Consider the following 15228-nt stretch of genomic DNA (forward strand, 5'->3'; position numbering starts at 1 on the left):
ACTTATGTAGCCTTTATCTACAGCTATATAGTCATTTAACAGTTATTTAATGAAGGGAAAGTCATAATTACCAACATCAGTGAAAGACATTCCAAAAATGAGGACCTAAATTCTAAAAAAGGCACGGTAAAGCCCTCTCATGATTTACGCTATTGATCTTAAAGTACTGATCCACAAGAGTCATGTAGCTGATAAATTTTGCAAATAAGAGCAAAGAATTCAGTGGGGAAAAGATTAAACATGTGGATAAAAATCATTAACTGACTTACTAACACACCTCACCAAAACACAGTTTCAGTTCTTAATTTCCACTTGGACTTTCTTTTCGAATAGAAGAATTAGAAAATGTTAGGTCAATGAAAAAAAATTAAGCACTACAGCTATGAACATAGGGAACGACAGAAAAAAAATGTTTCTTGCTTTACATTCACATGGATTATGAGCAAAATCTTTACTGACCACATTGATCAATTTTTTCACCAAAACATTAAACGCTACCCCTCAGTATCAGAACCAAAATATCTCCAAAGCAGTAATTTTTCCTCAGACAAATTCATGTTTAACAATAACTTAAAAGTTACCAATGGTATCTGACCCCTGCAAAAGCAGCAGACTTACCCAATGTGTCTTTTAGATTTTTAACCAGGGAGCCTTTCTTCAAGCTGTTCTTTCGCTCCACATAATTTGACGGCACATATCCCGTTTTGTTGGCCGCGTTTCTTACCCTCCACCATGTTTTGGAATCATCCAGCAGCCAGAGGCGCTCATTCTTCTTGATGTCAAGTTCTTGGTCCTGTTGTGCAGTGTAATCCCACTTGGCTATAACAATAACTTCTTCTGTCATCTTTCATGGAGTCCCTCTGCAACAAAATAGTGGAAAAGTTCATTAACATACTCTACTCTTTCATATTGAGATAATGGAAGGGGGAACTTGTATAAACTTACATTCCTTTGGGGGAAAAACAGTCATACAAATGTAAATGAAAAACCAAGCTTGCTTAACACTATTATCATTTCATTTCTCTCACTAAATTAGGATATCCTGGTAATATAGTCTAATAAACATGTGTTTAACTTTCTTCTTCTGGACTATCATATAATGATGTTAGACCGCAAGAATATCTGTAAAAGTTTTTAGATCTAACATATAGAACATACAGCCTTTATACAAGTATAAAACTGTTCCTACATTCTTCAAAAACCTCTTAATAAGAACACTAGTAGTACAGTCCAAAAAATAATTTTTCCTTTCTATCCTCTTTCTACATTACATCTTTCTATAATGACTGTCACTCAAAAATTTCCTCACATAGTTTAAAAATACTGAAAAGAATACTTTAAAAAAAAAAGGCTTAAAAATAAGAACCTGAGTGTTTTATTCTCTAAAAAAGAGGAAGATGTAACTTTTGGATCTGTTCAGTTACATGAATTTTTACTTCAACAGTGAAAACAGGTATGTTCTTCTAGTCTGTATCATTTTAAAAATGGCACTACTTTTTAAGCCTTTGTTCAATGACTCGGGTAAAGTATAGAATACAGCTGTCCATCTCAGAATGCATCCTTCTTTTTTGTTCTCTGGAGTAGCATGGCAGGAGGTGGCAGGGGAGAGAGTTAGAGAGTACAGGTTGAACCTCTCTAACCCAGAATCCTTAACCTGACATGATTTCACTTAGCTGGCTAACACTATCATGGGTGTGGCCAAGTTTCCTGTGGTCCCATAAATTTTGTTTACAGCCACCAGTCCTGACTCAGTGTTTTGTGCTGTTATTTATCTGCAATTTACTACTAAATGTTTTCTAAGAGGCCAGCAGGTGGTAAAAGTGTTGGTAATACTGCTAAATTTTCCAGGGGTCTGCTGCATGCAGCTCTTTAAGGATGTCTTTGGGGCTCCTGATGCTATAATTGGGGGGGGGGGGTTTGAGGGGTTAGGGGAAACCAACACCACTCCTGATTTTTTTCGATAAGCTGTGAATGTCGTGCAAAAAACATGTATTGCATTACAAATCACTGTGTGCACACTGCTCTTAAAATAAGGGTTACAAAAAGCATGGTTTGTTGTTATTTATTAAGGACCATCTCCTATTCATGTGCATTGCGGCTCTTGAAGTATTGAGTTTTTTACTGAATTAAAGAAAATGTCCCTTCTTGCTACTTTGGTTGCTGACCTCTTTGCTAGACAATACTGACCTCCCCTGGTCCAACAAATTCCCATATTTGGCACTGGTCAGGCCCTAAGGGTGTCGGATAAGTGAGGTTCAACCTGTAGGAGGAACAAACAGCCAAGGCTTCTCTTACCCCTCCCCCCCTCTCTGCCCTTTATTTATAAGGCTTGACAAGACTGGGTGAATAGTTCCTTCTGCCCACATAGGACTGAAGCTGTTTCCTGAATAAGCTATTATTTGGTTGAGCAGGGGAAGCCATACTCCCCTCTACTCTCATCATGGCAAAGTGGAAGCTAGGAATAATTTAGCCCTGTAAAAGCAAGGAGCTTTCTTTAAAAACTGAAAAGCATGTCTCAAGAGATAATAAAAGCAGTAACATTCAAATAAATAACAGCCTGTCTTATTTCATCCGCTTAGTAATTCCTTGGGATCTTTGAATGAAAAGTAACACATAGGATTTCTATATTAAACAGAATTAAATTGATTTTTGATCTTTCAGGGTTAGCACAATAGCTATTTTTGAAAGCATGAAGTCAAATATGTGGTGTGGCCAGGTCAGTACCTCTCCTGGGCACCAGACCTCTGTTCGGTCTACAGTCTCACAGCATGGGACTGGTTTGCCTGCTGTCTTCTGGTGCTGTTGGTATTCTCCTTTGTTACTCTCTCTCTCCTTGCCTGCTCTAATGTCCTCTTCCACTTTCCAAACTCCTCTTCCATTCTCTCCATCTTCCCTACTGAGGAAAGGCTTTTAAAAGGGTGCACGGCAGCCTCAAATAGGACCAAATGGCACTAACTGATTTATAGCACTCTGCCTGTGATATAACACCTGATTGCCAGGGCTGTTTTTGCTTTTCAGAGCTGCCTCCCTCCCCTCGTGAGCTAGTCCTCTGGTCTGACCCTGTCACAGTGGACTATCTCAAATGCATTTCAATTTGGTAGCATCAGTTTTTAAATGCTTCTCAATTACAAAATCTTCGCATATTTTCTTTTCTCATCTACCTTTATATCATTTAGCACTGAGCAAATTATAATATTGGAGTTGAGGCAAACTTTGAAAAGTACCAAAAAAATTAATATTTGGAGGTGGGGGGGAATGTCTAACACCTGTGAGGGGGCTGGCCTAGATAACCTCCTGATGTTCCTTCCAGTCCTATGATTCTGTGTTTTTGGCGGTTTTGGTTTCAAGATCCAACTTGTGCAGTACCTACCTACAGTGCAAGCCATGCAAATTCAGAGCTTTTGTGACAAAATGAAGGGGAAGTGTGAAAACACAAATAAAAGCAGTTTATTTTATCAGAGGCCACAAAACACTAAGATGTCTTACTCAGGACTCTACATGACACTATAAAGTCATCACAAAACAGCAGAAATGTAGCACTTTAAAGACTAACAAAATGATTTATTCGGTGACGAGCTTTTGCGAGACTGACCCACTTCTTCAGATCAATTTCATTTCCAATGCAGGGTGTGTCTACACTAGCTGGCTACTTTGAAGTAGCCGGCACAACATCGAAATAGCACGCGTTGTGTCTACACGTGCCATGCGCTATTTCGACATTGAAATTGACATTAGGTGGTGAGATGTTGAAATCACTATTCCTATCAGAAGATGGCAATAGTGCCCAACTTCGACCTCCAACGTCGAAGTAGGGCATGTGTAGACGATCCGCATCCCGCTACTTCGAAATAGGGGGGTCCTCCATGACAGCAGAGGGGTTGAGACGTTCTGTCCAGCCCCTATGGAGCTCTATGGCACCCACGTGCAGCAGCCTTTAAAGCACCATGGACCCAGATTTCCTGTGGCAGGAAGCTGTGAGTGTGCAGGCAGCAGCACATGCATGTTAGCCCTGCACACCCTCCAGAGGCCCCGAACTACCACCCACCATCCATGGCATCGAGCCAGCCCCCAGAGCACCTCCACGGCTCCCCTTGCAGCCAAACGGGGGGCCAAGAAGGGGCGGGGCCCCTCCTGGTCAGAGGCCGAGCTCCGAGACCTGCTGTGGCTCTGGGGTGAGGACGAGGCACTCCACATGATGGGGAGCAAGCGGCGGAATGCAGAAGCATTGGCCAGACTGGCCAAGGGTCTGGCCGCCCGGGGTCACCCTGCCTGCACTCCGGATTATGTCCAGAGCAAGGTGAAGGAGTTGCGGCAGTCTTACACCTGGCCTGGGCCTGGGCCCGGGCCAGGCCTTGGCCAGTCGGTCTGGGGCCGCCCCCACCGCTTGCCCCTACTACAGTGAGCTCAGGGCCATCCTGGGCCTCCGGGACACCACCTCCCTCTTGGCCACCCTTGACACTAAGGTGGACGAGCCCCAGCAGGCCTCGCAGCTGGAGTCCGGCCCGGAGGCCAGACCTGCACCCTAGGACCCACCTGAGGAGCCCTCCTTCAGGGCGGCGGCGGAGGGGTCCAGCAGTGAGGGGCAGGGGTCTTCATAGACCTCATCTCCCAGAGCACCAGCTGGGCGTTCCCCCAACCGCAGCAGTGGATGGTCAGGTACGTACCCCACAGTGCGCACAACCATGGGCCACAGGGTGGGGGCATCGGACATGACCGGGAGCCCCACACACCCCCAGCGGACCCCGTCCTGCAACTTCCTAGCCACAGCACGGCGGCATGGCCATCAATGCCCATCAGCACCCGCACCCATAGACAGCGCTGTGCCCTACCCCTGGGGGGCAGGGGGACCATGAAATGGGGACACCACGCCCACCGATGGGGATGGGTACCCAGCACCCAAGGGGGGGTGGGGGGAAACAGGCCCCGGGCCAGGGCACAGTACTAACAGCCTTCCCTTCTCTCTCTGCAGCTGCACCATCCAAGGCCCCAGGCACCCTCTGTGGACCCCGAGAGCCCACCGGAGATCAGCCACAGCCAGCACCCAGGGACACCCCCAAGGCCAAGGGGACGGTCATGACACCTCTGGACCCACTGCATGGCCCCCATGGACCCCCAGCTCCTGGTAGCTCTCCAGCAGCAAATGCAAGTGGCTGAGGAGAGACTGAGGCTTGACCGGGAGGAGTCTACCTGGCGCTGGGTGGCATGGCAGGATTTCATGGGTGTATTTTGGGACACAGCTGGGTCGCTCTGGGGGGCTGTCACCCAGCTCCCACCCCGTTACCCCCGTTGCCCCCCCCCCACCCCACCTGCCTCGCCCCCTGCTGTGCTGCCTGACAGCCCCCCAGGACCAGAGCCCACTGGGGCTGATGACTGGCCAGTGGAGGCATCCCGGCCATACCTGCCAGTCCTCCTGGCCCCCAGCCAGGTGAGCCAGGGACCACGGACAATGGGTGGGGGGTGCACCCCTCTACACCCACCCCACACTGGCAGGGCTCCAGGAGGGTCTGCCAGTGCATATGGTAGTTCCACAGCCACTGGTCATCACACTCCCCCACGACCAGCTGTTCCCACCACTTGGAGCTGGTGGGGTAGCTCCAGAGGCGGCAGAGCACCCGGCAGGGGAGGAACAGGAGAGCCCAGTGGTCAGGGGTGTCCCTGTCTGCCCCCTGGGAGGGCCCCCTGCTAGGAGCTGCTGGGCGGCCTCCCGTGCAGCACCTAGCAGGGCACTGGCTCCCTGGGTGACAACTGGAAGACTTCCAGGTGCTGCTGCTGCTTGGGGTCCATAGCTGCTGTGCGTCAGTCTGCGAGAGCGTGGCTAGTGCTCTGCAGACCTCATGCTGTGCAGGCCAGGTATGTCTGGGAGGGCCCTTTAAAGAAGCGGCTTGCTGTTGTCCTGGAAGGGCCAGTGCAGACTGTGACCACATCCGCAGGCTTTCCTGTCCCCTTATTTCAACAGGAAGTGCTTGTGTGTGTGGACACTCCGCATTTCCTTCCAGGGTAGCTCCTTTCGATGTTTCCCGTCGCCACTTCAACACTGAATGTCAACGGCACTGGCCCTGGATGATGTGTAGATGATACGGAACGAAGTAGCCTATTTTGATGTTCTTACTTCAAAACAGGTTACTTAGACATAGTGTGCTAGTGTAGACGTAGCCACAGACTGACATTTATAAATTGAGTTGAGGACTATAGGTGGTGACAACTGGTGTTCTGTTATATAACCTACACCTGTTATATAACACCCCCCCATTTGATTTGTCAGTTTTTGCTGCATTTTGTTTTTGGGTCCTCTGTTCTTATAAATGTCAGCCTGTGTATTGGAAATGAGATTGATCTGACGAAATGGGTCTGTCCCATGAAAGTTCATCACCAAATAAATCATTTTGTTAGTCTTTAAAGTGCTGCATTTCTGCTGTTTTGTTTTCTTGGAGACAGTACGACTACCTCTCTATTACCAATCACAGAACTGAGTTATGGCTGTCAGGGTATTGGACATAGATGGTGCATTCTTCCGAACAAAGAAAGGTGAAATAAGCTGATTCACCTCAAAACAATGGTGAGGACAAATATTTGTAAACCAGCATGGAAGTCATGGCATGCATTTTTTTGCTGAGATATTGAGAGTGCAGAGGTTGTTCTATATCCTCATTCCTCAATTGGGGTAACATGAAACAGATTAGATGAAAAAGTTTGAACATGAGTCTACACAGATAAAAGCTTTTCTTAAATTCCTCAAAAAGAATTGAAACTTGAAAACATTTAGTCACAAACAAGAAGTGAGGTTTTTACAATTCACAGTAGCTCTAACACGCCGGGGGAAGATTAAGAAATAGCCCATATTGCAGAAAATAAACCACTATAAATATCCTTTGAAAATGGAATTTTTAAAATAATTTTACCCTTCTGATGACATACTACAGTTTTGAGCTTCTGAACCAAGTTCCCTGATAAACTGACATCTCTGCCCTCAATTCATGCAAAACAGACAACACTTCACACATCAGTAAGTTGATGTGGCCAAAGGGAGACTGTAGTTGAACCCGTTCTGCTTGTTGGTGCTGTCAATACAATCTCTTTACAGTTTAGATTGGTTTATTTCAGCAACTGTGAACTGGGACAGCCAATTCTCCCTACTCCCGTGTCCAAGCAGAACATCACTCACTCACTGTTCAGGAAGGCAACTATATTAGTCTGCAGCTTCACAAACAAGCAGTCCTACAGCACCTTAAAGACTAACAAATTAATGTACTGGTAATGAGCTTCTGTGGCTCAGAGGAAGTGGGTCTTACCCACAAAAGCTCATTATCTAATAAATTAATCTGTTAGTCTTGAAGGTGCTACAGGACCACTTGTAATTTGTGAATGGACTACTAGTTAACTGAGGGTATGCAATTACCAGCTTTGGGTAGACTGAGGCTCCTTCATGCCTAAATATAATCTTTCAAGTAGAGAAATTCAGATCTTTTACATAAATAAGAAGTATTAAGACAAAAGACCTTCCCCTCTTTACTGCAATCTGCTACTTTTGACATCAGGTGCCAGAACAGCAGCCTCACGATGTAAGAGCATAGCTGTGTGAATCCTACTTTTTTGATCATATAATCATGCAAGTTAAGGGTTTGAAGAGCTCTAAAGAGGCTACCTAGTCCCTGCGGATCAAAGCAGAACCAACCCCAAGTAAATCATTCCAGCCAGGGGTTTCTGGAAGACAAATAGCTACAAGGAGTATGTGATTTGACATGTACCACTTCCAGAGGTGTATGGCACCAACTGCAAATCTAAGATATTGTGATAGTGGTGTCCAACACATCGAGAACATAGCAAGAGCATATAGTTGCTCGGAAACCATGGCTTGCCGTGAACCGCTTCTTGTCCCAGGATGCCAAGGTGTATTCCGACTCCTCTGATGGATCAGGTGCCTTGGTCATGCGTTTTGCCAAGTGGGCACTCCAGAACTAGGAGTGATGCATCCATGATGACTGTGATACTTGGGAAAGATAGGAAGAAAGGTATCCATGCACAAACGTGAAGGGAGTTGTCCACCACTGAAGTGAGGATATGACCCCCCCTTTGTTTTTTTGGTGGGGGTTGCGGGGGAGGGATTGGGGAACAGGGAGGGTGATATCTTAACAGAAGAGGAACTGCAGGAGTTAAGTGTCCCAAGTACAGAGAACTTGTAGAAATTTAAAAAGGCATGAAGACTACCGTACAAAAAAATGTAGTGCATCCTGCCTACATGCCAGGGAAGGGGATACCCCTGGAGTCTGTAACCCCATTTTTTTTCCAGTAGGACTTAAAAATACTGAGCTAAGTGAGAAAAAAAATTTCAGCAAAATATAATGCCATGGATGGGAAGATAGCAGGAGCTTTAACTTGGACCATGCATGTGGTGAGAAGGAACTGGAGACATGATCTATATACCCTGCCCTTTACTGCCCCAAGGTAAATCAACAAAGGTACATGGAAGGTCTGATGTATACTAGGGTTTTCAAAAGCTTTGGTTCTGGGCATGTGTGCATTACCTACACCCATACAAACCTCAGTGTCCTTTGAAGAGCTGTCATGTCATACAACATTTACAAAAACAGCCAAATGCAAATGATGCAAATCCAGTATCAATATTCATGAGCCTGTTACACCAGCAAAATCTCCAGCTGGAAGAACTGCCTTCTGGCCTCTTTGTGCTAACAAAGAGGAGGCTGGATCAAAGTAAAGAATCTGACTCATGATCTACTTATGGCTAGAGTCACCTTTTAGAAAGTTATATAATTAATCAACACCAGTTTGAGAAAAAAATTATTTAACTAAAAATTGTAAACAGCTGTCAGTTCATGCATGGAACTTAGCTGTTTCTCAACATGCAAGTATGTTTTTGTTTTGCAAGATCGATGAAGTTTTCTTTCTAGATTTATTAGTACAACAGGCAAATGGCCATTTGTTTTTCTTACATATATATTACTCAGACTACAGTTTCCATAAAACATTCCCTGTGTTCACAGACATTCCACATCCTGGTTATGACAGAGTTCAGGCTCCCCCACCTGCTTTTCCTAGAATGCTATATTCTAAGCTAATTTTTGTTTTATTTGCCACAAGTTTATAAACTTTCTATTACATTTCATTAAGCTGCAAGAACACAGATGACTAAGTATATATTTTTAAAAAAAAAAACTTTGCTCATCAGGAAAGGATTTTTGTGGCTCACTAGTCTCTAACTTATTTATAAAAGCTGTAGTTGAAGACTGTAGCAGTTTTAAAGATAAAGCATTTTTGACTTATATTAGGCTCCATCTATATCCCAACTATAACCATATTGGAGATATATTTGCCACATTTCTACATTTCAATCAAATTGCAGTATAAAAGATAGATTCCCTGCAACTGGGTTAAAGACTTGAGTTCAGTGTTTCAGCTGGCTTATTGAAGAGTCAGATTGTAACTAACATGCAATTTCTTGAAAAGTTTTAATGGGGTCCAGACTCAGATGTAACAGCTGTGTAGACAGGACCTGAGAATAGGTGTTGTAAGGCAGGCGTGCGCAAAGTGGTGGGGCCTGAACATTTTTTTTTGCGGGGGAGGGGGGTTGCATTGAATGCCTTGAGTCAAGCGGTGAAGCCTCAGTGTCAGCATGGCTGGGAGGTGGCAGAGGCTGTGGCAGGGACAACTGTAGAGCACGTGCAAAGCCAGCAGCTGCCTGTGCAGCAGTGCCCCCTTCCTGCACGTGCCCCACCACCACCACATCCCTTTCTGTGATCCTCCCACAGGCTGGGAGAGCCCTGGCTAATTGCAGAGCCAAAAAGGGGGGCATAACATAAAAAGTTTGCTCCCCTGTTGTAAAGGAAGGAAACTATTTGCTCAGAATAGAGATTGTTCAAACATATTTCCTCCACAAAGTTCTTCAGATGCAACATCTCATGCTATTAACAAACAGCTGAAAAAAAAATCACAGGAACACATTTGGAAAGAACGAAGACTGCCTGACTAAAGAAAGATTAATCCACTGTGAAACTGAGTTGGTCATTCTGAAGAACTGTTCCGAAATTGTCACTTAACAAATTTCACCGATGGACTTCTTGAGACAAGCAGTGAAAGCTTTCAACTCTATGGGCTTAGCTTTGAAGTCATTAGTATCTTGCTAAAATCCCAAATCTACAATAGCAATGCAGTTTAGTTATAGTTGTGTTGATCCCAGGATATTAGGGTATGTCTACACAGCAGCATTATTCTGAAGTGTGTTTGTCCCATGAAAGCTCATCACCTAACAATATAGCTTATTTTGAAATAACACTGCTACACACAAAACGCATTTCAAAATAGCACTTAGCTATTTCGAAATACAGCATTTACACATAATAGAATCTATTTTGATAGAGAGTCATGGAATGCACTATTGCTTATTTCAAAACAGGTAATCCTCATTGCACGAGAAATAGAGCCTATTTTGAAATAAATCAACCACTATTTTGAAATAGGCACTAGCAAAGTTATTTTGAAATAATGGCTGTTATTTTGTAGTAACTTTGCTGTGTAGACATAACCTTAGTACCACACCCAGCTTGTCTCTATCTTACACCACATCACTTCAAGGATCACCAGAACTGCTTCCCTACAACAACTGTGCAGGAAAGAACTTCCAGAACCAGTGCATGTGGCAAGCACCTACACCTAATGTAGAATGGACACTTGCACTCAAAGAACAGCATCCTTTAGTAAAGTCTGAGCAAAGACTGAATCATCACAAAGCAAGTCACAGAAACAGCACAGCTGCTATCCACACTTTCTAAGGGGCCTCCTAGAACTGAAAAAGAGTAAAGAAATGAACACATAAGAAATGGTACGTATGTCCAATGCAGCAAGGTTAAGGTAAGTTTATACTTCCCGAATTTGATTTTGTGCATCTGGTAAATATGTGGCCAAAATCAATTTCTCTGGGATAAGCAGTCAACCCCTGTACTCCGCCCTATCACATGGAGTAAGGAAGGTCAACTGGAGGGTAGAGAGGCTAGGTCTATACTAGGGAAATAAGTTGATTCTGATACTTTGATTCTAGCTACACAAATGTCACAGCTAGAACTGCATATCTGAAATCAACTTATTTCCCTAGTTCAGACCTAGTCTTAGCTTCAGAATGTGTCAGTAGGCAGAAAAATAAAACAAGAAAAAGGATTTTTGAATCATGTGTAAGGATACGGTCTTTTCCTGTCACCCTATTGTAAGGTATGAAGCCTTTTTCTGAAGCCATATTAGGAGAACAGCAGCAAGCCACATCCTCTCATTCTACCTAAATTACAATAAAAAAGGTAATGTGGCTGCTTAGAAGATAATCCTATCCTTACAGTATCCACAATCACGAGATAAAGAAACAGGTTTTAAGATGGTTAAAGAAAACTTAATTTAATAGCATTCTATCTGCCTACAAATCACTTAACAGGTGTGACTGTAAAAATCTATACTTCTATTGTTTTGTCTTTGTGGTCCCCACCTCTTTATTGTTTTTCTGTATGATATGTGACTGATTCTTTGATGGTTTCTGTCTGTTGCACAAATAATTTTGCTAGGTATAAATCAACTATGATGTTGAGGTAGGACTGGTTAAAGAATAGTTTCACATTACATCAGGATCAGTTAGAAAACTGTTTAGTAATATTTTAGTAAAATAATTAAATAAAGCAACAGCTGTAATAGGACAGGGTTTCTGGGCACAGCTAGAGAAATCGATCCAGGGCAACTTTGCCGAAAATTCAGTCTACTTACAGCCCCAGGCTGGGATTTCCTTCTCACTTAGGCTAATCCAACCAGCCACCACAGCACTTCTGCCAGTCCCTTGGCCAGCCAAAAGCCACACAAGCAAGCCCACAGACTTCTCAGCTACTGATCAGCCCACACCAAACCACCCCAAATTCAGGTCAGAAGCTCTTAAACCTGTTTTACCCAACACCACACAGATTCTTCCACACACCAAAGGTTCCAGCCCCAGACCCTGGTCAATATATGCTTGGATCTTACCCAACAACAACATGCTCACCAATCCTTTAAATCTAACTATCTAAAGATTTATTAATAAAAAAGAAAGAATAGGATTAGAGAGAAAAATTGTTAAAGCAATACTTTACATACATCACTTTCAGTTACTGATTCAGGCCAGCCATACTATTTGCTGATTCTTGAAAGCCTCAGGAGGTCTATTTCCGTTTACATCATTTCAATTACTGGAGAATTGGAGATCTGGCCCACTGGGGTCCACATGCGGAGACACAGACCCTTAGACAACCACATGTACCCAAAGACAAAAGATCCAAGGTGGACACTGCTAACTCCACATTATCCTTTGTGTTCAGGGACCAAGCCCTTTCTTCTTCCCACAGTCCCCTGAGGGTCAGGAGTCACCTGATCCAGGTGCGCTGCCATAGCAAAATGCCAGTGGTCACCAGTTTGGCCACTCATTTACATGGCAAGTGGAATCTGTCTCTCTGCATCTCCTTTTAGTTCATTTGCTCAGCTCAGATCTCCCTGGCCAGCAGGCTGTATTCCATTGACAAGTCCCAAGCACCCGGGACACGGATTCAACATCTGAGCATCTGGTTTCCACCTCATTGTTTAGACATGGCTGGAGCTGAGTTCTCACCTATTGTGAAGTTTAGCACTAAACCATTTTCTACTACAGCTATATAGCTAAAATCTATAACATTACCTGTCATCATGATACAGACATACAGGTAGCATACACAGATTCAGAGAATCATCAGCCCCTAGCACAATATTTGGGGACAACAGCCATAAGGGGCATTAAAATGGCTTCCATACCCAACATAAAAATCCCATCACATGACAACAGCTAAGCAGTAATCAAGTTTCACTACATAAACTGGTCCAAAAGAAAGCTCTTTGGAACCAAATCCAGGACTCAGCCTCAGATTCAGAGGTGCCAGGCCTCAACACCCTGCCAATGATACTGTGAAGAAACAAGTTTCCCAGATGCCCTGATCCTGACCAACCATCAAAAAAAGTTCATCCACCTTTTTGGGAGTAGTGAACATTGTATGTTGGTTTAATTAGAGATTAAGTAGGATATTATTGTGTAAGCCTCTTTCATTGGTAAAGGACCCCATAAGTCCACAAAATATTAAGCCCTGAGTTCACAGAGCCTGAAGCCCTTGCTGCAGTAAAGTTAGGTGTTATTTTGCCTGGAGTTGTAAGAACACCTGCAAATTTATCAACTAAGTTTCACGTGATATGGAAGATGATGTTCAAAAATGTTAAGTCACTTGCCCAAGGAAACGATGACTCAGTGACAGAGCCCAAACTATCTGACATTTAGTCCTGTGATTTAAAACTAGACCACCAGTTCCCCGTCCATGGTTGGTGGATTACTTGCTGGTGCTCAGACAGTTGATGGGTCCAATGATTACCTTCTTTTTGGCTGCTTTGAATGGTTTCAAGGCTCTTCATTATAAAGCACTACCTGTACAATTACAATTACCGCTAGTCTGAAAAAATACAAATAGAATTTGCATATGTCACAAAGTTTACATTAGTCAAGATGAGAGACTACTGAAAGGGATAATTGTTGGACCTAATACAATTTGATGATTATACAGCACAATGAAAGATGAAATTCAATGAAAACAAGTGCAAGGTAATACACACTAGTAAAGAAAGCCCTAGAACTACTCATGCACATTAAGCTCCAAATTAACTAACTATTCAATAAGAGACCCAGGTACCACTGTGGTCAACCTAACATCTTGTAAATGGCAAACTGCTGTCGCCTCTCCCTCCCCGGCCACCAAGGCACAAAAAAAAAAGTAAAATATGTAAAAACAGGATCCAACTTATCAACAAAATAGTTTTTTTTATACTTTATAAAAAAGGAATGTGTATAAGGAAGATTGTATGACCTGAACTTAAACACCGTGTGCAGACCTAGCTAACCCCATCTCAAAATTGATATGGCAAAATCTGACTACAATAACCACTGAAATTATTAGAGAGGTTGAGGGGATTTCTACATGAAGAGATACTGAAAAGGTCAGGATTATTTAGTTTGGAGGGCAGTGTAAATAAAAATGGATTAGTTAAAACATGCAAAAAATAGCAAAGGCAAATGAAGCAGTTCTATTTACTCTCCCATATTACCAAAAAAATTTCTGTGGATAGATTCAAACCTGTGAAGTGTTGGGCACTGCACCTTGATTTTGTGAAACACATCAACATGTTTAATTTTATGAAACGTGTAGTTTCTTTGACATTAAGGGAGCTACTCACAGATTGAAAGTTAAGCATGTGCTAAAATACACTGATGAACGGTGGTTGCAGTGCTCAGTACTTTGCAAGATGAAGCCAAAGTAAGTTACAGTGAATGGTAAAAATGTATAACTGATATAAATGTTCATGCTCCAGGATATAAAAATCTAGTCACAGTCTAGAATTAGGAAGAAGCTTCCCTACTAGCTGAGAATTATGCAATTGTCCTTATGAAGTTTTTATATCTTTCTCTAAAATATATAGTCTAGTTACTGTTGAGTGGTTGGACTGAACTGATTCTGGATGATAATTTCTATGTTCCCATATTTCTACTATGCAATTAGAAGTGGAAGATCTGGTGGTCCATACGAGAATCTCCATGAGTCTACACTATTAATAAATTTGAGAATATCTTCAATAAACAACTCCCCAAACCAGGGTATATTCAACTGTACTGGGTATAATATGTTCTTTAATGGGCAGAACGCTGTCTTACCAAAATAATTAATTGGGAATTAAGTTCCTGACAAGATGAGTGATGATTATTTACGATAACTATCCAAGTAAGTTACAGACAATACAGTACATTTGTTCCATTTTCCAATTAGAGTTAAAGAACTTTTATCCTTTAGATATTAATTCTTGACATAACAAAGACAATGAAGGAACAAATGAGTAAGCAAAACAATATGCTCAAACAATCATGACGGCATCAAATTCAAAGCTTTCATGAATGGAGTCTGATCAAACTTGAGACTTAAGTTTTAAGTAAGAGTTGAGATGTGAACATGTAACAGCATGTTCACATGACTGGAACATTAAAACTATTTAGGAAAAAAAAAAAGGACAAACTTGGCATGGAGTGAGAAGCTATATAAAAAAGACATAATCTGCTTTCAAACTGACAATTCAGAAATGTGGGTTCTTGAATACTTATACATTATTGCAAAACTGACCAAATTACAAGATGGTGGTCTGCTACAG

The 15228-nt window shown here is 42.8% G+C and overlaps 1 protein-coding gene across 2 annotated transcripts in view; it reads right to left on the reverse strand.

The window, feature by feature from the left end:
* The window catches only part of NCK2 (NCK adaptor protein 2), a 165738-nt gene that overhangs the window by 58364 nt on the left and 92146 nt on the right, over positions 1 to 15228 (reverse strand). For both annotated transcript variants that reach the window (XM_074983257.1, XM_074983256.1), the window contains one exon: positions 619 to 860. In XM_074983257.1, coding sequence (XP_074839358.1) covers positions 619 to 844 — 226 coding nt within the window. In that variant the 5' untranslated portion in view covers positions 845 to 860. The remainder of the gene's footprint in view (positions 1 to 618; positions 861 to 15228) is intronic.

Source organism: Carettochelys insculpta, chromosome 1 (assembly GCF_033958435.1).
Source record: "Carettochelys insculpta isolate YL-2023 chromosome 1, ASM3395843v1, whole genome shotgun sequence".
Classification (NCBI taxonomy): Eukaryota; Metazoa; Chordata; order Testudines; family Carettochelyidae; genus Carettochelys; species Carettochelys insculpta.